Raw genomic sequence first — 27,755 nt, 5'->3', positions numbered from 1 at the left:
CACATATACATATATATATATAAAATGAGTCTATGGCAGGTGTTCAAATTATCAAAACACTGAATGCTTGTAATACAACTAAAACACTTCACATCACAATGATTTAATGCACACTAGTTCGAATCACAAAGATTTGGAAAAAAAAATCTTATTTTCGCAGGGGGACATGACCCCTGTGCCCCCTAAGCCCTGCTAATTTTATCTGTATCTCTATCTATATCTATTATCTATATATCTATATCTATATCTATATCTACATCTATATATACTCTGAGACTGTACTGCTGTGGGGTAAAAAGGGCAAATTTCCAAATCCCCACTGTACAGTGATATCACAATGAAAAATGCTGGTATGTGCGATCAGCTGATTTTCTATTAGCTGTACCTTTTTTCATTCAGGAAGTTGCTGTTTTGATGGGTTGTAAAGAACCTATACTGTAATCTGTTTCTGTATATATATATATATATATATATATATATATATATATATAAATAAAATATCTCTCTTTATATCTATATATATATATATATATATATATATATCTATATATATATATATATATATATATATATATATATAAATAAATAAAATATCTCTCTTTATATCTATATATATATATATATATATATATATATATGTATATCTATATCTATATCTATATATCTATCTATATATATATATATATATATATATATATATATATATATATATATATATATATAGTTGACGAAAATGAATGTTGACATATGAAGGGTATACCACCTTAGCTCGAAAATGGATACAACGATGTCCTACTGCTCATGTGCCAAGATGCAAACTTGATGCATGCAAAGAAGTATAAAAAAATAAAATAAAAAAAACTTTTGGAAGGGCAGGCCCACCCCTATACATTATATATACTAACACTAACATCAAACAAAATTGGGGAAAGGGAAAATTCCCCAACCGAAGAAGTGTGCACACCAGTCAACCATCTGTATAGTCCACTAAATGCATTTGACTAAACAGATGTTGATCAAACTTTCTGTTGACCAGACCCACATAACCCAATATAATATATATAGTAATTTGTTGATTTTTATGTAATTTATCTTCACCTGGCCTGAGTCTCAAAACAGTCCATCTGGATCATCGCTCTTTCCTTGTTAACAAATTCATAAATAAATTACTTTAGTAAGAACTATAGTCTTCTGCCCTGACAAGCAGACTAAAGGGTGACAGATTTATCAACACTAAGCTAGAGTACAGTGACGTAGACATGGACAGGCCAACTGTCTTTAAAGTCAAGACGATGATTCTGCTAGGTATTTGAAGACAACTTTTGTATTGTGTTTAAAGCTGTGCTGATTTCCATTTCTGTGGAAGTCTTACTATCTCTTAATTCTGAGTGTCATTTAGAGGAAGCAGTAAAAGAACCTGGGCAAAACAAGCACTAAGTAAGTGATATCTCAACTACATCTTAGATTATTATCCAAGATTACCCCTACATTTTTGTTTGGCTCATCTTTTCAGTAATTGTGCTATTTGTGAATATGCTATTAGTTATGTTTTTGTAGGTTATATTGGTGGTAAAGTCATTACTTTTTTTCAGGTATTTAGTACACATTGTGATTCTGTCAGCCATTGTTCTTGTTTGGTGAAAACGTAAAGTGTTTTAATTTGGAGTTAGGTGGGAGTTATCTTCCAAGCATATTAATGCTGAATTATCTATGTACTGAATAATAGCAGCTTCTTCTACTATACTGTGCATGTTGATGGATATGTTAAATAAAATGGGCCCAAGGATAAGTCCTTGTAGAACTCCTACAGCAATAGGAAGGATGAATAACTGCCTTTTCCTTTTACCAATTTAGATCTATGAGAGAGGCAACATGTGAACAATTTTAGTGTTGTGTTATGTCAAGATTCACAGTTAGATTTAGAAATAGATTGTGGGACTCTATCACAAACTTTAAATAATTGTAAGAAAATTAGGGTCTATATTATATCCTCGAACGCTTAAAAAAGTGAACGCTGATTGATCAAACTTATTTTCGCGAAACTGTAAAATATGGAAGCAGCAGAAACTCAAATTTTTTCCTAGGGAAAGAATTCGGTTGTCCGTTTCTGTTGCTTTGGTATTTTCAGTGTTATGGTGGAAAGTTACCGGTCGGATTCAGGTAAGTGTGTGATCGTGTGGATGTGAGTGTTAGGGTGATTTAGGTGAGTTAGGGTTAGGGCTCGGGTTAGGTGTGTGTACAATTGAGTGGACATGAGGGTTAGGGTGGATTTAAGTGAGATAGGGTTAGGGAGCGAGTGAGGTGTGTGCGATAGTGATGGACCTTAGGGTTCGGGTTTGTTTAAGGTAAGTGGGTATTTAGTGGTGTGTGCATAGTTTAGTGTAGGGTTAGGTATCAGATTTTAGGTGTATGTGTATGGATTTCTGTTTGTTTGGTGTGTTTGTGTTGTGTGTATGTGTTTTGGATCAGCGATTTTTTTCCCTGGGAAAAAAAATCGCTGATCTGACAGTTCGAGATTGTAAGCTTTCGCTTAAATTATGTCGATCAATCAGCGTTCGCTTTTTTAAGCGTTCGATGATATAATATAGACCCGAAAATTAAAGGCATACTTTTGTTGTTGCTTATTTGTATATTTACTGAGTTTGGGAAGTATTGGGAATACAGTATCTATGCCATGGTCACAGTTAAAGCCATGCTGAGCTAGTGATAACAGGATGTTTTTTTTATCAAATGGTCACCATGATTATAGCATGTGCATGTGACAAATAATGAGCCCCACTTATACTGTATCCTCCTCTACGATATTCCATCAAACACTACCAAAGCAACTTCAGACATTCATATATTCATTATCTGATGGACTGGAAGATTATTTATATGTTATTTATGACTCTTGTTCACTAAGTACATGTTAGCTTGAGTGCATGGCACAAGAGCAATGCATTGTTTTGTTTGCAGAGATGATGCAACAGGCCATTATGCAAATGAATGAAAGAGCAAGGCAAAATAGTATGAAAAGCAATAAATGATCAGTGCGATTTGCCACAAACAGAATTGTTCTTGAACAGTGATAAGTTTATGTGTATGTCATTTTAGAAATAGGAATGAGGACGTGTGCCTTGCAGTGAGAAAGGGAAACATTTCCACCATTTTCTTACTAGCTAAAACCCATTTGAAAATAGTTACAACTGCTTGTTCAACAGTCCTGAGTAAATCTCTTAATGTTAGCATAGTAGTATTCAAATAAAGTAAAATGTTTCAAGTGCAGTCCTGTGAGGACAAATTATAGTACCTCAGAACTTAGACTGTCACATGATGCTGTTCTTAGTATAGTAGTTGAATGCTGAATTCATTCAACTATGTAAACACAGCATCCAAATGATGTATTAATTCAGTGACACAAAGGCACACTATTGGAAGTGTATTTTTTCTTTTCAATAAGATGTTTGTTAAAGTAAAATTCTGACACATCCTATGAGCAAAAAATGACACTGGTGTGGATCGTAATCATTGTCATGTAATGCTGGCCTTTGTCCGAGTCCTGCTTTCTTTCAATTACAAGGCAAAAAAAGGCAATCCAGCACCCGAAGGTGGTAGCAAAAAAGTTTTATAACCAGACCGGTTTCAGCAAAGAGCTTTCATCAGTGGTTTTACATTAATTGCAGCTCTGAGGCTGCTATTTGTAGAAAATCCAACAAAGCAGTAATGACATCATTTCCTGTGAAGAAATCCATACAAATAAAGGTTAAATAATTTATATAAATGAAGTAATCATGTAATATTCAGCAAAAGTAAATCAGTATAAGCATATATTAATCTGATAAGATAGATGACTTATTACAGTTTATCATTTAGACCAGGTGGAAAAAGACCACCTAATTTAACAATCCATCTCTTTTCTTTAAGATTTAATAAGTTATGCCATCCTGTCTTAATAGATCTGTTTCCTGAAATTTTATCAATAACTGTGAAGGTAAAATTGGCTGCTTTATGTGTCAAATGACGTCTATATAGGGCATTGGTGGGTCTGGCATTTCTGATGTCTCCAAGATGTTCAGACATGCGAACTCTAAATTGTCTAGATGTTTGTCCAATGTAGAACGCTTGACACGTACATGTAGCTAAATATATAACCCAATCGGTACTGCAATTTGCAAAGCAATTAATATTATATAGTTGACCGGTATTCTTACTGGTGAAATGTTTGGTCTTAAACACATTTGCAAAAAGAACAATGACCACAAGGGTAACATCCAACCAGTTTTTCCCCAGATAGCGTGGTTTGTTGTGATAGTGTCCTGAGATATGGTTCTCTTGTAATGAGAAAAATGAGACCCTAGAGTTTTGCCCCTGCGATAAGAGAAGAGACATCTGTCTCCTAACCAGTTATCCAGACATGTATTGGTTTTGAGTATGTTCCATTGCTTATTAATCACATCTATCAATTGATCAGTATTTCTGCCAAAAGTAGTTACCAGTCTAAGCTTCTCCTGGTTGGAACAAGAGACTTTATGTTTATATGTCAACAGGTTGTCCCTAGATTTATTCATAGCCCATTGTAATGCAGAATTAACATCATGTTTATTGTATCCCCTCTGCATAAATCTATGGGAAAGGTCATTCTGACAAATGGCAAGGTCTTGTTGTGATGAGCAGATTCTCTTGATTCTCATAAACTGTGATTTAGGAATGTTTCTAATAATGTGCTTGGGGTGAAGACTAGAGGCATGTAGTAAGCTATTATATTGCGGATATTTTCTATGAACCGTAGTATATAGAGTATTATCAGGTTCTCTATGTAAATGGACATCCAAAAAGTCAATATTATGTGGATCATGGTGTACAGTAAAAATTGAGGAATCAATGTTAAATAAAGGCCTTGGTTTTATTCTGGGTTTCTTTGTGGATGAGTGTTTTTGTTCCGGATGTACTGGATTTTTGTAGAAAAATTAATCTCAAACTGTTTTTTGACCAACAGGCACCAAGTAAGCCATACATTTTTAAGGAATAATCCAATGCATTCATTAAAATGATACTACCCCAATTATCTGACTTTATGACTCTAAGTTCTTTATTATCAATTAATTCATCAAGCAACTGCTTACCAGCCATCAAATTGTAACAAGTGTAATTCTTACATTGATGAAACTATTTCCTAATATCATTCTGACAAATCCTCTCAAACAGGTGTAAAATAGAGTGGAGTGGGGGGATAAAGGACAAACATAAATCATTCGGTAGTCTACTCACAAAAGAAGCATCACTAAATAGTACCTTCAAATTTAATTTCCTAGCATACATTTTTAAATCCAGGAGTGTTTTCGCTATATCAAGTCTATGTTTTGGTACAAAAGTGAAGCCCCTGCTAAAAAGATCAAAAAAACTTCTATCAATGTTAATATTACTACAGTTGGAGATTTTAAAACCTTGGTACTCATGAACAATGCTATCACTTTTGGTAGGACATAATGAATCTTCACTTCCAAAGTCACCAGGCTGACGGCTCTAAAATTCCTTAGAAAAAGCTATAAAACTCAACGAAGGAATAACACCATCATTAAGTGCAGGAGTAATGACAAAACCACAATCTAAAACAGTGGGTGAACTGTCAAGTATAAGAGATTTATTGGTGCATGGCAAGTTTCAGCTGCCTGTAAGTCATAGGAGTTTGGGGGTAGGTACAACAGGTACTGCCCCTTGTAGAAAGTGCAGTTGTTGCCAGTATGTAGTAAAAGGTTTTGATAAAATTAATGAAAAGAATTTTACATGCAAAGGGAGATTTTCCTGTGACAGTACTGGAATAGTTTATGGTTTGAAATGTCCCTGTGGTAAGGTATACATGGGGGAAAGTAAAAAAAGGTTCAAAGGTTGAAGGAACATTACATTTTAAAGAATGGCACAGTGGAAATATACAAGGCTTACAAGCTACAATTTTGGGGCAAGTACAACAAATGTATGACTTAGATATTAAAAGACAACTTTGGAAGTTAGAATCTACTTTAATTCTGAAGTTTAATACTTTAATTCCATATGGAATGAATCAAGAATGTCATTGGAAATGTTTTATTTAATTAATTTAAGTATATGATTGGTTAATTGTTTGTAATTATGCTATTTAAAGATAGAATATGTGAAGTAGGGATAAAGACTGAAGAGCCGATGCGCTAGAGGAGTCTGCATTTTATCCTTTTTATTTGCTGCTAACCAGACTTTAATGGATCCAGTGTGTGCTTATTTTACCTGTTTTGTGGGACTACATTGTGGATCTACTACTGGACTAGACTATAATGTTAATAAAATATAAAGGTAATCACTGGCTTCTTTCCTTGTGTGGTGGTGAGCATACCTCTCAACCATACCAAATTCCTTGGTATTGACCAGTTTTGAGGGCAAAATAATGGGGTGCCACAAATTCCCGAGTGGCCCTTTCAATTCCCGATTTTTTAAAAATGTTTTTTATTTGCAAGTTTAAATAAAACATTTTTAAATTATTTACAACTCTGCGATTACAAAGTAAATCTTAGCACTGTATGGAATTTTTATGATGTTATTTCAGAACTGTATATAAACTGACTCATTACGGGCTCTTTTTAGTGAGAGGTTCAGCATGGTTAACAGTTAGAGCTTCGCTGTTTAGGTCGCTCCCTTAAACAAGTATGCCAAGACTTATCAAAACTAGCTAGACACATTACTGATCATGTCACAATGAGAACTGGATCTCGTCACAACTTTAAGAAAAACTAAACCCATCGGTAGCACAATAAAACTGATTTAGTCAGAAAAACACAGAGACTATCCATGAGCAACTAACAGTGGGTAAAACTGCCTTCCAGTTTATAGCCTGCTACAGACCACCCTCCCAAACCTAGGAATCCTATTCGGCCTTCCTGAGAACACTGGAAAATATGAAGGTCTCTCCAAACACCATTATATTGGGCGACTTCAACTACCCAAACATAGACTGGGAGCATTACTCTAGCTCCAACACCCTAGCCCAAAAGTTCCTAGAATTTATAAACTCAAATGCTATGGAACAACTTGTTACCACTCCCACAAGAGGGGATAACATACTGGACCTGATCATCACCAACATGGGGACTCTATGCTCCAGACCAGAAGTGTATCCCTCACTGGTAAGATCAGACCATAAACTAATCTCACTGGATATTCACATCCCGACCCCAACCCTGCCCAGAAAACCACAGTGAAAAACTTCTCTAAAGCAAATTTCACACTCCTCAAAACCGAGGTGGAATCCTTCAAAGCCCCCGAGCCTGTGGAAAATATGGCCCAGACAGCAGAATCCTTTATAAATGCATTCTATGAACACCTTCAGGAATGCATGGATCATGCAATCCCAAATAAAACCAAGACCCAATCCTCCAAAGGCAGACGTCCTGTCTGGTGGACCCCAGCCATAAACAAACTATACAATAGAAGGAGGAAGCTACTACATGATAGAGCAAAATCCCAAAAAGGGAAGGCATCTCTGATCAGTATTAGCAAAAAACTATGGGCACTCATAAAATCGTCTAAGGCCAGCTTCAAGAGAAAAATTGCACAGGACACTAAGGATAATCACAAGGCTTTCTTTAGTTATGTTAGGAACCTGGGTAGGAATTCCCAGATATGCTCAGAATTAGCCAAAATGACAAAAAATACATCGAACCCACAGACATTGCCAACATCCTAGCTGACAGGTTCACCGCAAACTTCTCCCCCCTCCCCACCAAAAGGGCAAATATCTATCCCAGCAGAGTGCTGCCCCCTGACATCTCAGATGCTCAGGTAAGAGCTGCCCTCTCCAAAGCAAAAAACACAGCATCAATGGGACCAGATGGTGTCCCGGGCTGCGTCCTACATGAACTCCAAGAAGAGCTAAACCCAAACATAAAACTACTGTTCAGTCTCAGCCTTACTACAGGATATGTACCCAAAGAGTGGCGTACAGCAACAGTGGTCCCTCTCCACAAAGGTGGTGCCTCAACGGATCCTGGAAACTATTGCCCCATAAGCCTGACTAGCTTGGTCTGCAAAGCTATGGAAAGGATTATCATGGACCTCATAAATAAAGATATTGGGGACCTACAGACACTGGATCCTACCCAGTTCGGCTTTGTTAAGGGCAGATCCTGCCTCTTAAACCTGGTCAATTTCTTTGAAACAGTTACCAAGGCCATTGACGGGGGGAAGGTGGTCCACACAGCCTACCTGGACCTCACAAAAGCCTTCGATACAATACCCCACTCGGGCATTATAAATAAGCTCACCAGCTTAAATATAAACCCCTATGTCACTAGATGGGTTGCAAACTGGCTCAAGGACAGAACCCACATAGTTAGAATTGCTGGAGCCATGTCAGACTCCAAACCAGTTACAAGTGGCATCCCACAAGGCTCAGTCCTGGGACCTCTCTTGTTTGGTATATATTTATCGGAGGTACAGGCCAACACAGAAGGACTGTGGCTGACCAAGTTCGCAGATGACTGCAAACTGGGTGCCATAATCGACTCTCCAGCCGACACAAGCATCCTCCAAAAGGGCCTCATAGAAACAGACAACTGGTGCCAGAGCCATGGCCTCAAGCTAAATGCCAAAAAGTGTATAGTCATCCCCTTTGGCAAAAACAAAGGGCCCACAAATTACCACATAGGTGGTAATCCATTAAGTACAGAAGTAATTAGTGACCTGGGGACCCAAGTTGATAGCAATCTCTCATTTGACAACCACGTGGCCAAAGTGGTTAGAAAAACATTTTATATAGCCCACCTAATCATGAAGGGATTCACATCTAGATCAGGGGAGGTCATCATGCCTCTTTACTCATCCTCATCAGGCCCATAATTGAGTACAATGCCCCTTTTGGGATGTACCTTACCAGACACCTGCAGCAACTTGGAAAGACCCCAAAAGTACCTCACCAAGAGGATCAAAGGGCTCAAACAGATGCCATATGCTGCCTGGTTAAAGAAACTCCAGCTCTACTCAGTGGCATACCGCCTGCTCAGAGGCGATCTGTGCCTGACATATAAAGCCATGTCCAACCCGGAATTAATGGACATGCTGCACCTCAGAAAATCCAAATCCCTCAGCACTGAAATAAATAGGACATGCTGGAGGGACAGATTCATATCCCAGAGGCTCCCTTCACTCTGGAATAAAATCCCAGTCCAGGTTAGGCAGAGTCCCTCATTGACTCTCTTCAACAGGAATCTTGATGAGTGGATGGGAGATCATAGGTTAACCCTGGTTATCACTTCTGTGTCACTGTTAGACAGAGGCACAGTATACTAACCTCGAAAAAGGGCATAGCAAAATAAATTTAAAATGGGTGGTGAAAGCCAAACACACTCTGGCTAGGCTTATAAATGCTCTAGGGCAGATAGCCTGGTATGAACCTATGAACCTATGACCTACCTACTTCTAGGACGCCAAGGTTAAGTGTAGTTAATTTAATAATTAGAACTTTGTTGTTTAGATATCTCCCTTAAACAAGACCTATCAAAACTAGCTAGACACATTACTGCTAATGTCACAATGACAACTGCATAAAAACTAAACCCATCAGTAGCACAGTAAAATTGATTTAGTCGGGAAAATCACATCTACCTACTTCTAGGATGCCAAGATGACAAAAAAGAAAAATGAAACTGATAGGGTCTCAAGCAACACTTGCCTATCTGAATGCATTCAAACAGGAAATTCAAAAGCTTTAGAAATACAGATTTCAGTTTAGAATTAGCATTGATTTACATATTTTACAGACTTGACTTGACTGGATTATAACTTACTTGGAACAGGATTACATTTACCTTTCATTGCGAATGGTAAGTTGACATTTTAAATTCCTTCTAAAAGTTAGTTTAAAATACTGCAACAAGGAAAATGGGTGCAGTTATATGGGTATGATTTTTCTTTATAACAATTCAGCTGCTGTATTAATCACCAAGGAAAGTTCATTTCTTGCAGGTAGGACACTGGCTTGAGAAATCTGGTCTGTCCTGGGGTAACCTGCTTTCTAGATTCAAGATAAATTATCAGAGCCAGAGGTCACAAGAGGTCTTCATTTGCAAGTTACGGCTTCTGTAGCTCTGCAGTACTATGATTGGCAGATAAGACATCCATTGAAATGCCACTCTGTGTTGAACCAAGCTTTTACACTACAATTGAACTTCTAACTTCACAGCAGAGTCTGCCCAGCGTCCAGGCGCAGTGCTCACCCATGTCCGCGCACAGACTCTGGACTGGATGATGAGAAAATGTACTTTCTCCAGCTCCGGAGGCAGGTAAGTAAAAAAAGAATTTAAAAAACTCATATCGGAATGGAAACAGCTCTGAATTTCCACACTGTGATCAGTAGCTGCTACTAGAAGAGCTCAAATAGATTATTAATTAGATTAAGCATCCACTAAAATTTCCATCTGTTAATACTAATTTGAACATTTTGAAGGTAGGGAGTGAATTTCCATTATGTTATGTATGTACTAGTTTAAACTTTAAGTGATGGTGCTGGCAGTGAATTATGAAAGAACTAAAGAAGGCAAAGCTGATTTGATTTGTTTAATGCCCAACTGCCACATACAGATAGCCATTCCAGGAATATCTCTATCTTATTGCCATAGTATCCAGTTTGCTTCTATCTTGCATTAAAGAGTATTGTTGTGCAGAGATACTAACTAACAACATTTTCTTGTTCACGGAAAAAGCATCGGTAGCTAGTGGCAATCTTTTTAACACTTTAGCCCGACATTAATAAAAAAACGCTTACTTCAGTGATAGGGCATCCAGAAATTCATTCATTTCCTGATACTTGATTTTTTTTGTGTGTTTGTTTAATCCCAACAGTGGACTGGCCCATTAAGATTCATTTCAGCTACAGAGCAGGAGTACTGTTTGTTTAAGTGACTAGCTCAAGCTACCCTCTAGAAAAATTCAAGCTGAGTCAATTATGCCCTGCACTTTTGAATGAAGATTAAAAGCTCATAGCCTTAATACATACACACACACACACACACACACACACACACACACACACACACACACACACTTACAGCATCGTAAAAACCCACATGGACAAAAGGTTCTCATGCCAATTCTGGACAAAAGAAATGTTGACTTAGGAAATAAATCAGATAATCAAGTGTGTATTAATTCCATTTTGCACAACTATGAAGTAAAGAATCAGAATGGTATATGACTGAAATGCATAAAAAAAGATTAAGCAATTTAATAACAGACTGCACTCGTCAGGAAAAACTTGTGGATAATAACTGGAGGGTTTATCAGTTATTTCTTTAATGCTAATATAAATAAATCACTATTGTTCTGGTTATATTTAGTGTTTAATATTTTGTCTGTTCTTCAGTTTACATTTGAAAGTTGGTATCCCACAATTCCATTGGAGTGGGTGGGGTTACATAGTTATGTATGCAAATGTTATGTTAATCAGCATACAGATTTGTACCTATTTTTCATGGACCTTTGTCCAGATTTTGGATGTTTCTAGGTTGAGAGGTATGGTTGTGAGCTTTTTTGTTTCTAGTTCGTGGTGAAGTAGAACCTAAAATAAGGTTGGGGTGGAAACACATTGTCCACATCAGTAGTGACCCTGCTTCTGAATCTATGCAAACTAACTCTGGAATAGAATAAATCTATTAAGGGAATACTTTACACAAAACTATAAATACTATAAAATACTTTACACAAAACTATAAATTGCCAAGGATACCAAAGACAATCACAAGGCCTTCTTCAATTATGTCAGAACCTTGGGAGGAAATTCTCAGATATGCTCTGAGTTGGTACACAACGACAAAAAATTCACTGACCCTACCGACATTGCCAATATTCTGGCAGATAGGTTCAGTGCAAATTTCTCCCCTCCCTCACCCCCTAAAGATGTAGTAATTATCCCTGCTGAATGTAACCTACCTGTCATCTCAGACATACAGGTGAAATCAGCACTCAACAAAGCAAAAAACACAGCATCTATGGGACCCGATGGTATCCCGGTTGCGTGTTACGTGAACTTCAAGATGAACTAAACCCGCACCTAAAACGCTATTCAATCTTAGCCTCACTACAGGATATGTACCTGAACACTGGCGCACAGCAACAGTGGTCCCACTCCACAAAGGGGAAATTCTACTGACCCTGGTAACTACGCCCCATAAGTCTGACCAGCCTGGTCTGCAAGGCTATGGAAAGAATCATCATGGAACTCATAAATGGCGATATTGGAGATCTGCAGACCCTTGATCCCACCCAGTTCGGTTTTGTAAAAGGCAGATCCTGCCTCTTAAACCTGGTTGACTTCTTGAGACAGTCACTAGTGCCATCGACGAGGGCAAGGCTGTCCACACTGCCTACTTGGACTTGGCTAAAGCCTTTGACACGATACCACACTCTGGCATCATAGACAAGCTCAGCAGCCTAAATGTAAATCCATATGTCACAAGATGGGTAGCAAACTGGCTAAAAAACAGAACCCATAAGGTCAAAATTGCTGGAGCCATGTCAGACTCAAAACCAGTCACGAGTGGTGTCCCACAGGGCTCAGTCTTGGGACCACTCTTATTTGGCATTTACTTCTCGGATGTGAAAGCAAATATGGGAGGATTATGGCTGACAAAGTTTGCAGATGACTGCAAACAGGGTGCCATAGTTGATTCACCTGCTGACACACACATCCTACAGAAAGGTCTCACTGAAACGAACAACTGGTGCCGGAATCATGGCCTCAAACTTAACGCCAAAAAATGTATAGTCATCCCCTTTGGGAAAAACAAAGTACCCACAAATTATCACATAGACAATAACCCACTGAGTACGGAAGAAGTAATCAGAGACCTGGGGACTCAAGTCGATAGTGACCTCTCCTTTGACAACCATGTTGCCAAAGTGGTCAGAAAGACATTCTACCTTGCCCATCTCATCATGAAGGGATTCTCATCCAGATCAAAGGAGGTCATTGTACCTCTATATTCCTCCCTTGTCAGGCCCATGATTGAATATAATGCTCCATTTGGGATGTATCTCACCCGGCACATGCAACAACTGGAAAGACCCCAGAAGTACCTCACCAAGAGGATCATGGGTCTCAAACATGTGCCTTATCCAGCTAGATTAAAGAAACTCCAGCTCTATTCAGTAGCATACCGCCTGCTCAGAGGTGATTTGTGCCTAACATATAGGGCCATGTCCAACCAAGAACTGATGGACATGCTCCATCTCAAAAATCCAGATCCACCAGAACCACGCTTGAGCTAAAGATTTCAACCTCTGCACAAATATGAATAAAACATGCTGGAGGGATAGATTCATAACACAGAGGTTACCCGTACTCTGGAACAAAATCCCAGTTCATGTGAGACAGAGCCCTTCATTGGCACTGTTCAAGAAAAATCTCGATGCATGGATGGGAGATCGTAAGTTTACCCCGGGAGTCACCTCAGTGTCACTACTAGACAGAGGTATAGTTTACTAAATAATGGGGTCCCACATGTGTCACTACTAGAGAGGCGCAATTATATAATACGGGGTGGCGTAAGCCACATCATTGTTGGCTAGGCTTGTAAATGCCCCAGGGCAGATAGCCTAGTACACTACTATGAAACTATGATAGATAACATAACAAGCAACACAATGATTAAACTTTTATTAAGAGGGCTTCCCTACAAATACTTTGATCAAATGAATAGTTTTCTATAGAACTGGGAATAGTTTGCAACAATAAAAATAAAATCATAAATAAATAAGAAAAGGATTATGGACTACATAATCTGCTCAGATGGAGCTCCTGTTTTTTTGGAGAGGATCTGGTGAAAATCTTATGTTTTGTTTTGAAAAAGGAACCTGTACAAGCTTTGGGTGACTTAGTGCCATTTATCTATAAGGAGCATAGTTCCATTCTGAATTATAAGCCTATATCACTAAGTGTATATTTTAAGAGTGTAATTTCACTTTTGACAAAGAAATCCTATTTCGTCATGTAGCAGATGTGTTTCTCAAGTGCAGTCAGCTTAAAAAAGGGCAACAGTATACTGCAGTTTGTTCTTTCCTCTTTCTAGGACACAGAATGTAGTAGCACTACCTAGGTCTGTAACCTCATATGGGCTACAGAATGCTGCAGTGTAACAGAACTCTGCACTTATGCCAGCATTCGATTACCATTGCCTCCTAGGTACTGACAGTCTCCAGTAATCCTTTTCTATGCATTATGCAAAAGTAGCTAAAAGCTGTGAGTATTAGGTCCTCAGCAGTATATAGGCCTGGTGTGAAGCTGTCAGTGCATCAAAAATGTAGAATATTAACATTTATTATAACCTATGTCAGACTAAAGAGCTAACTTCTAGTCAAATACATTAAACAAATGTGGGATAGAAATTGTTAACTGCACTTTTCACTTCTATCAGTGCTTCCTTCGCTGAGCATAGCAGCCATAATAACTTTCTTGCTCACTTCACACTACTTAAGTTATCACTGATACCAAACCTGAGGCTTAATATAACCCTTTTGTTTTGCAGGATGATGGAGCTTTCTGCCAGATGTCATTAGTATGAAGTTTGTCTTATTTTATTTCATACTAAACAAACATTTCTATTCAATGGATTAGGAGGACAATCCTGAATGAAACTGCTGTATTACAGCAGAGACTACTCTGATAAGGTAATGTTGAATAACATTTTTAAACTGCTTTACAGCCAACTTGTTTGATGGAAATTACATGATTAATTGTGAAGAGTTCTGGGTTTCCATCTCCTAATGTCATTCATTATGGAATTTTATAGTTCTAATCAACCAGACTTAGACAATGATCTCACATGTCAAATATATGGTTATGACATACCATTTACACAATGATATGCTAGTGCTTTGTTAGGGGAAAGATGGGTTCAGTAATTTTACTGACTTCAGGTCATGTTAGGAAATGGCATATTTTTGGACCTACAATAGTTACTTGAGCACCATTTGTTTGAGTTCAATTAAGTTGATGTTGATCCTTCAATCCTATAGCTCTGCCCCCACCTCATTCTCTAAATATATTGCCTCTGAAGTTGCAGAAACTTAAATAAAGTTTATATAGAAACAAAGGCTCTGCATTCCAGTTTTCCACTAGAATACACAGATGAGCATTCAAGTGTGAGCAAGTGAGCTGCAAACGTCTGAACACTAAGTAAAATATAACCCAAATGTTCTCAGCAAAACTAAACTATGACCTAGATAAATTATAACAATCTATAGCTGTGGGTTATTCATTCTCCAGTTGTCACTTAATCCAGTTTAGAGGCATAGAGAAGCCAAAACCCATCCTGGCAATTAAATGTCAAAGCAGAAAAACAAAATCTTGAATGGGTGACAGCCCATCACAGGACACACACACACACGCACACGCATGCATGCACACACGTGCACATGCGCACACGCATGCATGCACACACGTGCACACGCACTGTCACCTGTGTATTTTGGATGTGGGAAGAAGCCAGCCAGAGTAACTGATGAACCCAGCTGAATAGGAAACTGCAGAACCAAGCACTGAGAAGCAGCATTCATTTCTGTATCACTGCTCTACCTTCAGCTTTTTACCATGCAGTTTAATGTTTCTCAAATACTTAATTTAAAGGTATCTGTGAAGTCTGCAGTGTCCTAGTTATTTGTACTTTATGCACGTACATTTTTGTTAATGTTGCACATATGACATACTAAGTAGGACTGAGTAATCCAGACTTAGGAGATCATACTTGTTAGTTAGAGAGGTTTTAAGCACCACTAGTATGGGTGTTGAGTAAAGTGTGTTTGATGTATTGCTATGCAAAATTAGGGATGAGACTATAAAGAGATGATAATTTACCTCATCAAATTTTCTTCCACTGTAGATTTCATTTTTGTTCATAAATGTCAACAAAATCCAGTCACATAGAAAAGAACCCTGAAAAAAAAAATCATTGTGTAGTTATATTATTATCTGGCCATTAAGTTTAGTAAACTATGTAAGCATTTTATAGAAGCGCTGTCTTCCTTGCTTTATCTGTGTATTTCCATCAGTACAGAAAGTACAAATCAGGGAATGATGTAAATATTTCACAACAATACCTATCAATCCATCTATGCTTTCTTGTCACTGTGTCAAAGCTTGATGTCAATTGTGTTAAATGCTGCCTGCAGAAAGGGTGGTTTATATGTGTGACAAGCTGTACACTATATGCCTGCTATACAATACCTTGTGAATCTGTCTGCAGAAGCATGGCTTTGGATTCTGGCTACAAAGACTTGGTTACAGGTTAGCTCAATCGTACAATCAACAAATAAAAATATAGACTATAATGTGTATAACCATATCATTCTGGTAACTAAAGCCCAACAAAAATATTAAGAAGCTCATACAGAAATATTTACTATATTTGAACATTTCATGTAGAAGAATATAGTTACATATTATATATAAAAACTATAAAGGGAATTAGATTTCATCACATGTCCATTACAGTATTTGTATTATACTAAAGTAAAATATAGGATAATCATTAAATCATATCACAAATTAGAATAGGTTTTGGACTGTTGTCAAGTGAAAATTACACTGAATATGTACGAAAGCATGGATTGCAATAAGACTTGTGACAAAAGAGTTGACAGGACACCAGAAATAAGACAAAGGGAAACAAGCGGTCTCATATGGAATGGTAAAATAGTGAAGACGTGACAAGCCATTAAGAAATAATGAGTGCAGGTATAAACGTGTATAACTGAATGCGTTCATGTATGAGGTGAAGCTGTTAAATAGGTGTTACCAAAAAATGGGGAGAACAGAGAAATTCTGATAAAATGGTTCTGCCCCTCTCATAAGTTGTTATGTTGTATAAGTAGTAATGAAATAAACAGCATCAAGTAATTGTAATAACGATACATACCACCCCAAAGGATGTCAGTGCTGTGCAGAGGTTTATAATCGTCGGAATTAGAGAAAACTTTCCAGCCTGTGAAAAAGTCAACAAAGTGCAGTTACTATTATTTTTCTTTAGTTTTCGTTCATACTTACTTTCAGGACACCTTACCTAACCAAGACAGCCCAGCACTAACCATTTAGGGAATAATTCAGTTAACAATTAAAAATTCCACCTCATAAACAAAACTGATTGTACTAAGTATAAAATAAATGTAAAAGAAAAAGTAAAATCGGCATCACGGCACTCGATAAAATAAAGAAACTTTATTGACTTACTGCTGCTAGTTTAAAAACGTTCACCAGGTAGTCTTCTTCAGGCAAATGGTGAGTCAAGGAGAACAAAGCATTTAAATACACATCTCAATTAATTTATTAAAATCATGTGATCAGCAGATTTAAAGTAACATGCACTTAAAACAGACCTAGTCTAGAAGAATGGGAAATAGCATATAGATAAAGTGTTTTAGTGCATTGGTGCAAAGTAGGTGTGTATTTAAATGGTTTGTTCTCCTTGACTCACCATTTGCCTGAAGAAGACTACCTGGTGAAGGTTTTTAAACTAGCAGCAGTAAGTCAATAGAGTTTCTTTGTTTTACTGAGTGCTGTGGTGCCGAGTTTACTTTTTTCTTTTACAATAATTCTGTTAAGCCAGGGCTGTCAGAAGCTATGGGGCTGTAGATGCTCTAAGGTACATTTTTGAGTATTTTCCCAAACTTTTAATCCAATAGTGGACTGAACAAAAATCACGAGTACAAAAACAATTTCAGTCTTATTCTTTCTTTCAAAGAAGATGTAAGTTTTGCCCAAAGCTTAATGTTCAAAGCTAACAAAATATTAGCTCACAATAACCCAAGACAATTGTTTGTGAAGATACGCAGAGGTTCAAATGGCTACAGTGATGTATTTCATGTGACTGCTGTCATCCATATGCATTGCACACCTCCTGACACCTCATTTTTCATCCCTACCCACAAAAAGCAGCCACCTGTATGTGAGGAAAGTGAAAAAAAATAGATATTACAGTAATGTATTCTACTTTGTTGCTCCTAGAGAGTGCACTTTCCCTCCACAAGTTATAGCGACCTTTTTTTGCACATTTCTGAGGTATGTGATAAAAGTAAAAAAAAAAAAACACAGTATCCAGTCCTAACACAAGCTATAATAACCCCTTGTGCATACCTCTAGGCTTTGATTGTGGTGAAAATTAAAATAGTAATGGACACATCCCTGTCCCCAGCCCCCACCCAAGCTACAGTAACCTTCCGTACAAACCTCTGAGGTCTGTTTTTTTTTTTTCTAAAATAGATGGCGTACAGGGCAGAGGCTACCACTAAGTCTTTGTCAGAATCCATTTATACAATTGGAGGTGTGGGGATCACCTGACCCATAGAAGTTCTAATATATGGATATAAATATGAGTTTGAATGTTTATGCTTTTATGCCATATTTTTAAAAGTTAATTACTTGTCAATTGCATTTTATTACTGCTATGCAAAAGAGTTATGTATGTGCTCAGTATTACTGTGTGTATGCCCACATAAAAATCAGTAATATTTTTTAAACACACACACACGCGCACACACACACACACACACACACACACACACACACACACACACACACACACACACACACACACACACACACACACACACGCGCGCACACACACACATGCACACTCTTCACATCAAACTTCAGGGAAACGAGAGGAATTCCACTTCACCTGTTTGAATTGCTGGAGGAAATCACAGCACATGGGTAGACACACACACACACACACACACACACACACACACACACACACACACACACACACACACACACACACACATGCTGGGGGAGAGGAGAATGTGAAATAAATCATATCCAGCTAGCTAGTCTTACATTACATGTGTGAAGACACAGACATGCACGTGCACATAAAGACACACACACACACACACACACACACACACACACACACACACACACACACACACGTTGGGGGAGAGGAGAAAGTGAAATAAATCATATTCAACTAGCTAGCCTTACATTGCACGTGCGAAGACACACACATGCACATAAAGACACACACACGCACACACACATGCACACACACACGCACACACACACTGAAGCCATAGCAATGCTAGTTTTGCACATCAGTGCAAAGCAATACATTGTGCAACATTAGTTCTGCCACATCAGATCAGTGACTTGTTTAGTAGTCTTCAAACAGCAGGGGTAAGTCACATTTATTTACCTCATTAAGGAGTACTGCATACCTGCCACTGTCCCTGATTTTGTATAATCATTTTGTGCTGACCCTCTTAAAAAGTTTGATTTGCTGGTAGATCATTCAGGATTACAGACCATCAGTAAATCCAGGCATCAGAGTTTCATGCTTCTTTGCATGTTGATTGAAAATGTGTTATTCTCTTACCTTTTCAAAATGAATTAGAGTAATATTTAAAAAGTGATCAGGATTTTGAGCCTTTATTATGCTATTATTTTTGGCTTTGAGCAGAATTTTTAAGCAAAGAAGTTGTGTTACAGTATCTGGTGTCCTGCAGATATTTATAAAAATCCCCCTCCTTGCAAAAGAAAGCTATCCCTGAATATCAGAAGCATCAGCTCTTCTTAAAATTCAAGGTAAGCATTGAGATCAGTCGCTCTGAGGTGCTGATCTCTAGCACTTACTTTGCTCAGGTTCATTCAATAATTACTGGTTTTATCCTAACAGGGTCATATTACAACCTTGTTTTTGATAAAGTGTGTAATTGGAAAATTAATAATTGTTTTTTTCTCCTCATTTTTCAAAAGCAGTAGCATCTTTTATGGGGCCCCCACACACAGACAAGGATTATTAGGGTGCCCCCTGCACCCACTGGTATTGCATGTGCCTAAAGTTGGCTATGCTGTTAGTTGTAGTGAAGAGAAAGACAACCAGCAGGATTTAACTACATCAATGGTACTATGTCAGGAGTAAAACATTCGTAAATTTGTGAAGCCTGTTACTTGACCAAACAATGTTACTATAACCAGAGGTATCTTTGAATTTTAAAAGAGATCTAAATGAGAGCTATTACTACCTACCGGGTTTATTAAGTACACAAGACTGGTGTACTACCTTTTGCTGGTTTGACGAACAAGTAACAAAATATCAAAATGAGATAATTTGCTATATTTGGGGCCCCCTCATGAACAAGGGGCCTCCAGTGACTGCAAGGTTTACTGGTGCCTAAAGGTGGCTATGCTTTTCCATGTGCACATTCTATCACCTTCCTTTATCACATGTACACAGGCATCTTCTCTTAAGTCCATTTGTCCTCCACAGTATCTGCTCTTATAAAGCTCATGTTTGTAATTAAATAAAATCGAAGAGAACAACAAATAATAAGTCTCTAACTATAAACAGAAAAAAATCTTGAATCAACAAAAATACAGGCTGTTTTTTTTTTCCAAAATAAACTTCATACACTGAGAGAGAGAGGTTAATCATTCTTTAAATATATGATATTGTTGTAGTGCATGGAGTCTCCCAATAATGTTCTGAAACTGGAGAGAAGACAATCTTGTTAAGCATTCCCTCGGTGCTGTTAAGTATTAATCTCTTGCTAGAGCATTTACAGTACTCCATGATTACAAAAAGAATGCTAAGAAGATATTAAACAATTTATTTGGACTTTCTTCTAAGTCTGAATGATGTGTTTACCAGCTTCTTTGTGCTTTTCTTGGGTGCTTGCTCTATGTGGCAGTGGTTAGTGTGTTATGATCTTTTAAGCTGAAAAGCACTTACTGCTATTATATTTTTTTTGTTTGTTTTTACTTTTCTTTTCATTCCTGTCTAAAGTTTTATTCCCAGTGTATCACTTTCATCCTCACGTCTTTCCAATGCCTAAGATCCCTTTCCTCAGTTACTCCCAGTCTGTTTTCACAAACAGGTATTACATAATTTATCCATGTATGAATCCCTTCTCTAATGAACTAGTTTCTCAAAAAAATCATTTGTTTCATTGTATAGGGTAGATGTATCTGTTCTGCCCAAGTGCTATCAAAATAAATTCAGTTATAAACAAAACACAAATGGACAGTTCACCTTAGGGGGCATACAGATGCAGGCTTCTATCTAGCAGGAGCTGTGGTTGCTTTATTTTCCAAATCATAGTTAGTTACCAGACAAGAGATCCGGGAGACCATTGAAAAATGTAGCTTAATTTCCCAGAGCACTGTCCAGTTAAGTGACTTGGCCGTAGTCACACAGTAAGCAATTTAGGCTGAAGGAATCAAATCCTGGACTACCAGAAACAGATCATTAATGACTCAAACCCTTAATCCTCTGCACTGACTTCCAGCAAAATCAGAATCTTTGTTAACTGGGTCCCTCCCATCAGGACTGTCCTTGATCTGTAGGATAAGCTGGACACTGTCTGGTGAAAGGGGGTTTACAAAGCTGCAATACATAGCACACTGAGGTGGGGTGGAGGGAAAATCATTCTCATTCTAAAAATTACTCTTATAGGTTCATAGGTTCATAGGTTCATAGGTTCATACTTGGCTATCTGCCCTGGGGCATTTATAAGCCTAGCCCGATTGTGTTTGGCTTACACCACCCCCTGATTTGAGTATACTGTGCCCTTTTTAAAGTTTAGTTTACTGTGCCTCTGTCTAATAGTGACACAGAAGTAATCCCCGGGACAAACCTACGATCCCCCATCCACTCATCAAGATTCTTCTTGAAGCAAGTCAGTGAGGTGCTCTGCCTAACATGAATTGGAATACTATTCCAGAGCGAAGGGAGCCTCTGGGTTATGAATCTGTCCCCCCAGCATGTTCTATTTATTTCTGTGCTGAGGTTCAAGTCCCTCAAGCGCGTGGCTCTAAGGGATTTAGATTTACTGAGGTGGAGCATGTCCATTAATTCTGGGTTGGACATAGCTTTACATGTCAGGCATAGATCGCCTCGAAGTAGGCGGTATGCAACTGAGTAGAGCTGGAGTTTTTTTAACCGAGCAGCATATGGAATCTGTTTGAGTCCCTTGATCCTCCTGGTGAGGTACTTTTGGGGTCTTTCTAATTGCTGCAGGTGTCGAGTAAAGTACATCCCAAAGGGGGCATTGTATTCTATGATGGGCCTGATGAGGGATGAATAAAGGGGCATGATTACCTCTCTTGATCTAGATGTGAATCCTTTCATGATGAGGTGGGCTATGTAGAAGATCTTTCTAACCACTTTGGCAATGTGGTTGTCAAAGGAGAGATTGCTATCAACTTGGGTCCCCAGATCCCTAATTACTTTCTCTGTACTTAATGGATTACCACCTATGTGGTAATTTGTGGGCACATTGTTTTTGCCAAAGGGTATGACTATACACTTTTTGGCATTTAGCTTTAGACCATGGCTCTGGCACCAGTTATCCATTTCTGTGAGACCTTTTTGAAGGCTGTTTGTGTCAGCTGGAGAGTCGATTATGGCACCCAGTTTGCAGTCATCTGCGAACTTGGTGAGCCATAGTCCTCCCACGTTGGCCTGTACCTCAGAAAAGTAAATACCGAACAAGAGAGGTCCCAGGACAGAACCTTGTGGGATGCCACTTGTGACCGGTTTCGAGTCTGACATGGCTCCAGTAACTCTGACTCTGTGGGTTCTGTCTTTGAGCCAGTTTGCGACCCATCTTGTGACATAGGGGTTTATATTTAGGCTGGATAGCTTATCTATGATGCCCGAGTGGGGTATTGTGTCAAATGCCTTTGCGAGGTCCAGATAGGCTGTGTGGACTACCTTCCCTTCATCTATGGCCTTGGTGACTGTTTCGAAGAAGTCGACCAGGTTCAAAAGGCAGGATCTGCCCTTGACGAAGCCAAATTGGGTAGGATCTAGTGTCTGTAGGTCCCCAATGTCTTTGTTTATGAGTTCCATGATGATCCTCTCCATAGCCTTCCAGACTAGGCTAGTCAGGCTTATGGGGCAATAGTTTCCAGGGTCTGCAGAGGCGCCACCTTTGTGGAGTGGGACCACTGTTGCTGAACGCCATTCTTTGGGCACATATCCTGTAGTGAGGCTGAGATTGTACAGCAGTTTTACTTGAGGGATTAGTTCTTCTTGGAGTTCATGTAGGACGCAACCCGGGATGCCATCTGGTCCCATGGAAGCAGTGTTTTTTGCTTTGGAGAGGGCGGCCTTCACCTGAGCATCAGAGATGTTTGGGAGGCTGCACTCTGCCGGGATAGATACTTGCTCTTTTTGGGGGGGGTGGAGAAGTTTGCACTGAACCTGTCTGCCAGGATATTGGCGATGTCTGTGGGTTCAGTGTATTTTTTGTAGTTTAGAATCAACTCAGAACAAGTCTGGGAGTTGCATTCCAGGTTCCTAACATAACTGAAAAAAGCCTTATGATTGTCTTTAGTGTCCTGTGCAATTCTTCTCTCGAAGCTGGCCTTGGAGGATTTTATGAGGGATCGTAATTTTTTGCTAGTACTGATCAGAGATGCCTTCCCTTTTAGGGATTTTGCTAGTAGCTTCCTCCTTCTGTTGTACAGTTTATTTATGGCTGGGGTCCACCAGACTGGATGCCTGCCTTTGGATGATTGGGTCTTGATTTTGTTTGGGATAGCATGATCCATGCATTCCTGGAGATGTCCGTAGAATGGGTTTATATAGGATTCTGCAGTTTGGGCCGTAGTTTCCACTGGCCCTGGGGCCTTGAAGGATTCCACTTCAGTTTTGAGAAGTGTGAAATTCGCTTTTGAGAAGTTTTTCACTGTGGTTTTCTGGGCTGGGGGTGGGGTCGGGATGTGGATATCCAGTGAAATTAATTTATGGTCTGATCTTACCAATGAGGGATATACTTCTGGTATGGAGCATAGAATCCCCATGTTGGTAATGATCAGGTCTAGTATGTTTTCCCCTCTTGTGGGAGTGGTGACTAGTTGTTCCATAGCATTTGAGTTTATAAATTCCAGGAACCTTTGGGCTAAGGTGCTGGGGCTTGAGTAATGCTCCCAGTCTATGTTTGGGTAGTTGAAGTCACCCAGTATAATGGTATTCAGAGAGATCTTCATGTTTCCAATGTTTTCAAGAAAGCCGAGTGGGATTCCTGACTTTGAGAGGGTGGTCTGTAGGATGCTATAAACTGAAAAGCAGTCTTGCCCACTGTCAGTTGCACATGGATGGTCTCCGATACTTCGTGCAATGCCACTAACCTGGAGGTGTGGATATCCTTGATATATATATGGAAACTCCCCCTCCTTTTGTGGTTCGGTCCGGGTTTTGGGGCCGAAAAGCATGATATGAGGTATAACCTGGTAGTGCTGGGGTGCTCTCTGGAGCCTTGAACCAGGTTTCTGTCACTGCACAGATATCGATGTTCTCCATACTGAGGAGAGCTTTGAGTGCAATGCATCTTGAGGTTAAGACTTCTGGTGTTTAGCAGCATTACCCTTAGTTTCTTGTTCCTTGTGCTGCCTATGGAGGTGGGTTTGACTTTTGAGCCTTGCCTAAAAAAGGCACTATGGGGGTGGCAAGAGCCTTTGCCAATATCCGAAAGCCCAGGGGTGACAGGTGCAAGCTGTCCCTAGCGAAGCAACGTGGCTTGTCGAGCATGTCATCCCAGGCTGACAGACACTGGATCCCCTTTGAATGACACCAAAATTTTAGCCAATTGTTAAAATCGATCATTTTGTCTTTATACTGTGGCATCATTCTAGGTGAGGGTAAGATGCTGCTCAAGGTCAGGGTCATACCGGCCTGGGCTACATGATCAGAGAGCTCCTCTATGTCTCTTTTCATGTAGTCGAGGGAGGTACGTCTCAGGTCATTCACGCCAGCATGTACAATGACTGAGTCATATTTGTATTTGCTTTGGAGTGACCTGAGTGCTTGCGTTATGTGGCGGATCCTAGCGCCCGACAGGCAGCTCACTGTGACCTTCTCTTTATTCAGCCTGGTGAGCGGGATGTCAGTGTGTCTGACAATAGAGTCACCTATTACAAGAGTATCAGGTGTGTTATTCAGCCTTAAGGGCTGTGACTGCTTGGCACACTGACTTTGTGTGCTATGTGTTGTCGTGTTTTGTTTTGGGGTAGCGTTTGCTTGGATGTCTGCTTTGGAGGTCTCTGTTGCTTAGGTAGATTTTTATTTAGAGCCTCTGAGTATGTTTTTGTGTTTTTATGTGTTTGGTTCGCTGTTGTGGTGGGACTATGTGATACTGGAATTGTGTTGTGTGAGGTTACCTTCTCCTCCTGACTGGTTACACCAGTTTTGAGATGAGAGAGCTCAGCCTCCAGTTTGGCTATATGGTTGCATCATTCACATATATTTGAACCTGTTTGGAGGAGGAGAGGGTTGTCCGTGTACATGAGACAGTTGTAACATTGCCTCAAAATTCCCAGATTCACCAGCTGGACTGGAGAGGAAACCATTGACTGACCTTTGGACATGCTAGAGTAATATAGGGAACTGAATTAAAACGGACCAATAGGGGACAAGGTAATCGTAGAGAGTATAAGAGTAAGTAGTGCTTATGGTTTATTAGTTCCTTTTAAACTACTGGTCACTGTATGCAAATTTTTTATTCTGAATGGCAAGGTCAAGATCAACTACATCTCGAAAAACTGGAATTCTATCCCTCTTTCTATTACAGTTGCAGATAAACTACCAACCATCAAAACTCAACTTAAACAGCACCTCAAAAATAGCTGGTGAAGTTTTTTTTCTGACCTTGGCTCTTACAGCTATAATTACTCACTATCAAATAGAGACAATCTAACTACTAACAACAAACAACCTAACACATCTGCATCCCATCTTTCTCTGAGACCTCCCATTCCTGTCTGAACATCCTCCCCTCAATCTTACCCTCACCCTTCACCTTATCCCCCCACATATCCCCACAACATCATACCTCTTTTACAAACAGTCACACATATATCATCTCACACACACTGTTTCACCCTTTACTGCCATTCAACAATATAAATCCCCCTAACTTGTATCTAGAAACCCCCCTCACCACAAATGAGATCCCTTTCCTAACCACCCATCACAGAATCTTGCTCTCTACCCATATCTCTCACCTTACTCCTCCCCACATAATCTTTATTTTTTATTTCATCCAGTACTCACCAGCTCAAAAACAAACAAACAAACAAACAAAAACTTGTAACAATTACGACTCTTGGGAATTGTTATGCTTCATGTCCTATGTATCTTCAGTGTAATATGTTTTACCTACCTTGACAGCAATGTTTAAATGTACAAACAGTATTTTTAACTGTTGTATTATTCTTGGAACTTTTCACTATGGGCCTCTGCTGAATATGGGTCCTTTGCAGTCAAACGTTCCCGGTCAGCAAAATAGATAAATAAATTGTTTATAAATCAGTTTGGTTCCCATCTTTGCACATCAATCATTTTCTTGCAAATTCTGTAATTACTTTATTTATAAAGTAGAAAAGAATTGCTGACACTGTCTTAAAGAAGCTTGCAAGCCAAAACTACTGCATGTAAATTATTTTGGCATTAAAACTCATAGCCCCTTTGTTGTTATCTTGTGAAACCACAAATAATTTTTTTTTGTCAGGCAAATGCACTGCAGCTATTATAGGTAAATTGTTGTTATGGCTAAATCACCATATATAAATTATTTTATCAGAGTAAATCACACTGCATAACTCATTTCCTTGTAAAATCAGCAAATGCTTGCATATTTACACTTATATCACTGGTTCCTCTGCATGATCTCTATCACGCCAAGCATACATTGTATAAGATCCTTCTTAAAAACATGAATACATAACCAGCTATTGTGGGAAAAATCTAGTATTACTTGTAAACAAATTCTTTATGTGCATAAACTACTGCATATAAATTATTCCTCTGCACTGGCACTAAACAGACACTGGTTATAGAAAATCACTCAGTATGGCATTGAATAATTTGTCGGTGTAAATATTTCTATATGTATATTCATCATGTATTTTTTTCTCTGCCCTATCCATAGGATCTTTCCCAGTGATTCCCAATGATTCCCAATGACTCCCATTCCTGCACCCCTATTCATTTTTCTCTCATGATGGGAATTGGACACCTCCATTCTGGGCAAGAGCATTACCAACCATTTGTTCCCTAAACAAATTATTTTATTATCCTGTTTTCCTCCCAAAGATGTAAGAGTCAGCCCGAACACCCAAAGCAGCTCCATGGTTAATGCATGTCATGGGAGTCATGTATACAACCATACATGACTCTCATGTGTATGTGACATACTGCTGGCAGCATGTGTTCAGTAGGCTCATTCATCATATGTGCCCCAAACCCAGTGCTCCTTCTAGGTATCACCCAAGTGGTAAGTATAGCCATCTCTCTCCTCCTGGGATGATGAACTGATATCAGCCATTCATTCCCATCTTCCCGGTGCCTCCAGTGTACATGAATCATCAGGGCTGCAGTCAGGTATAGGGCTGGGAATACAATGAATTTAAGTAAATTATTTGAATGCATCAGTAAAAAGTATGTTGTGGGGAAAATAATTATATAGATTGCTTCATGCAAAAATTACATTGCTTTATATAAGCTATGTATGCAAAAACAGTTTTCTACATATTTTTTCTTTATATAAATCCATTAGTTAGCGTGACAGAAAAAAATCACTTGTTTCATCTCCAAATCAATGCTTTTATGCCCCAAATTGCTCTGCATACATTAGTTCTTTGCATATTTGCTGTTTTCTTCCTCATCAATGCTGATCGCTGGTAGTGTGAAGGTACTTCTACAGATATAGGCCAACCTCATCCCTAATTGGTACATCTATTCTTTTAGATTTTTACA

General features: G+C 38.8%; 1 protein-coding gene across 2 annotated transcripts in view; it reads right to left on the bottom strand.

Moving 5' to 3' along the window:
• LOC122799534 (P2X purinoceptor 2-like) overlaps positions 1 to 27,755 on the bottom strand; it is a 409,405-nt gene that overhangs the window by 39,590 nt on the left and 342,060 nt on the right. Inside the window, exons 10-11 of one of the 2 annotated variants that reach the window (XM_044068663.1) lie at positions 16,914 to 16,979; positions 15,854 to 15,931 (exon numbers count right to left, since the gene is read on the bottom strand). The exons of the other annotated variant lie outside the window; for it this stretch is intronic. Of the exons in view, the coding sequence (XP_043924598.1) occupies positions 15,854 to 15,931; positions 16,914 to 16,979 (144 nt within the window). The remainder of the gene's footprint in view (positions 1 to 15,853; positions 15,932 to 16,913; positions 16,980 to 27,755) is intronic. 2 annotated transcript variants of the gene reach the window in all.

The sequence above is a fragment of the Protopterus annectens genome, chromosome 4.part0 (genome assembly GCF_019279795.1).
Source record: "Protopterus annectens isolate FY-2018-M chromosome 4.part0, PAN1.0, whole genome shotgun sequence".
In the NCBI taxonomy this organism is placed as follows: domain Eukaryota; kingdom Metazoa; phylum Chordata; order Ceratodontiformes; family Protopteridae; genus Protopterus; species Protopterus annectens.
Note: the sequence above shows the minus strand (reverse complement) of the source record. Positions and strands in the feature narration are given on the sequence as shown.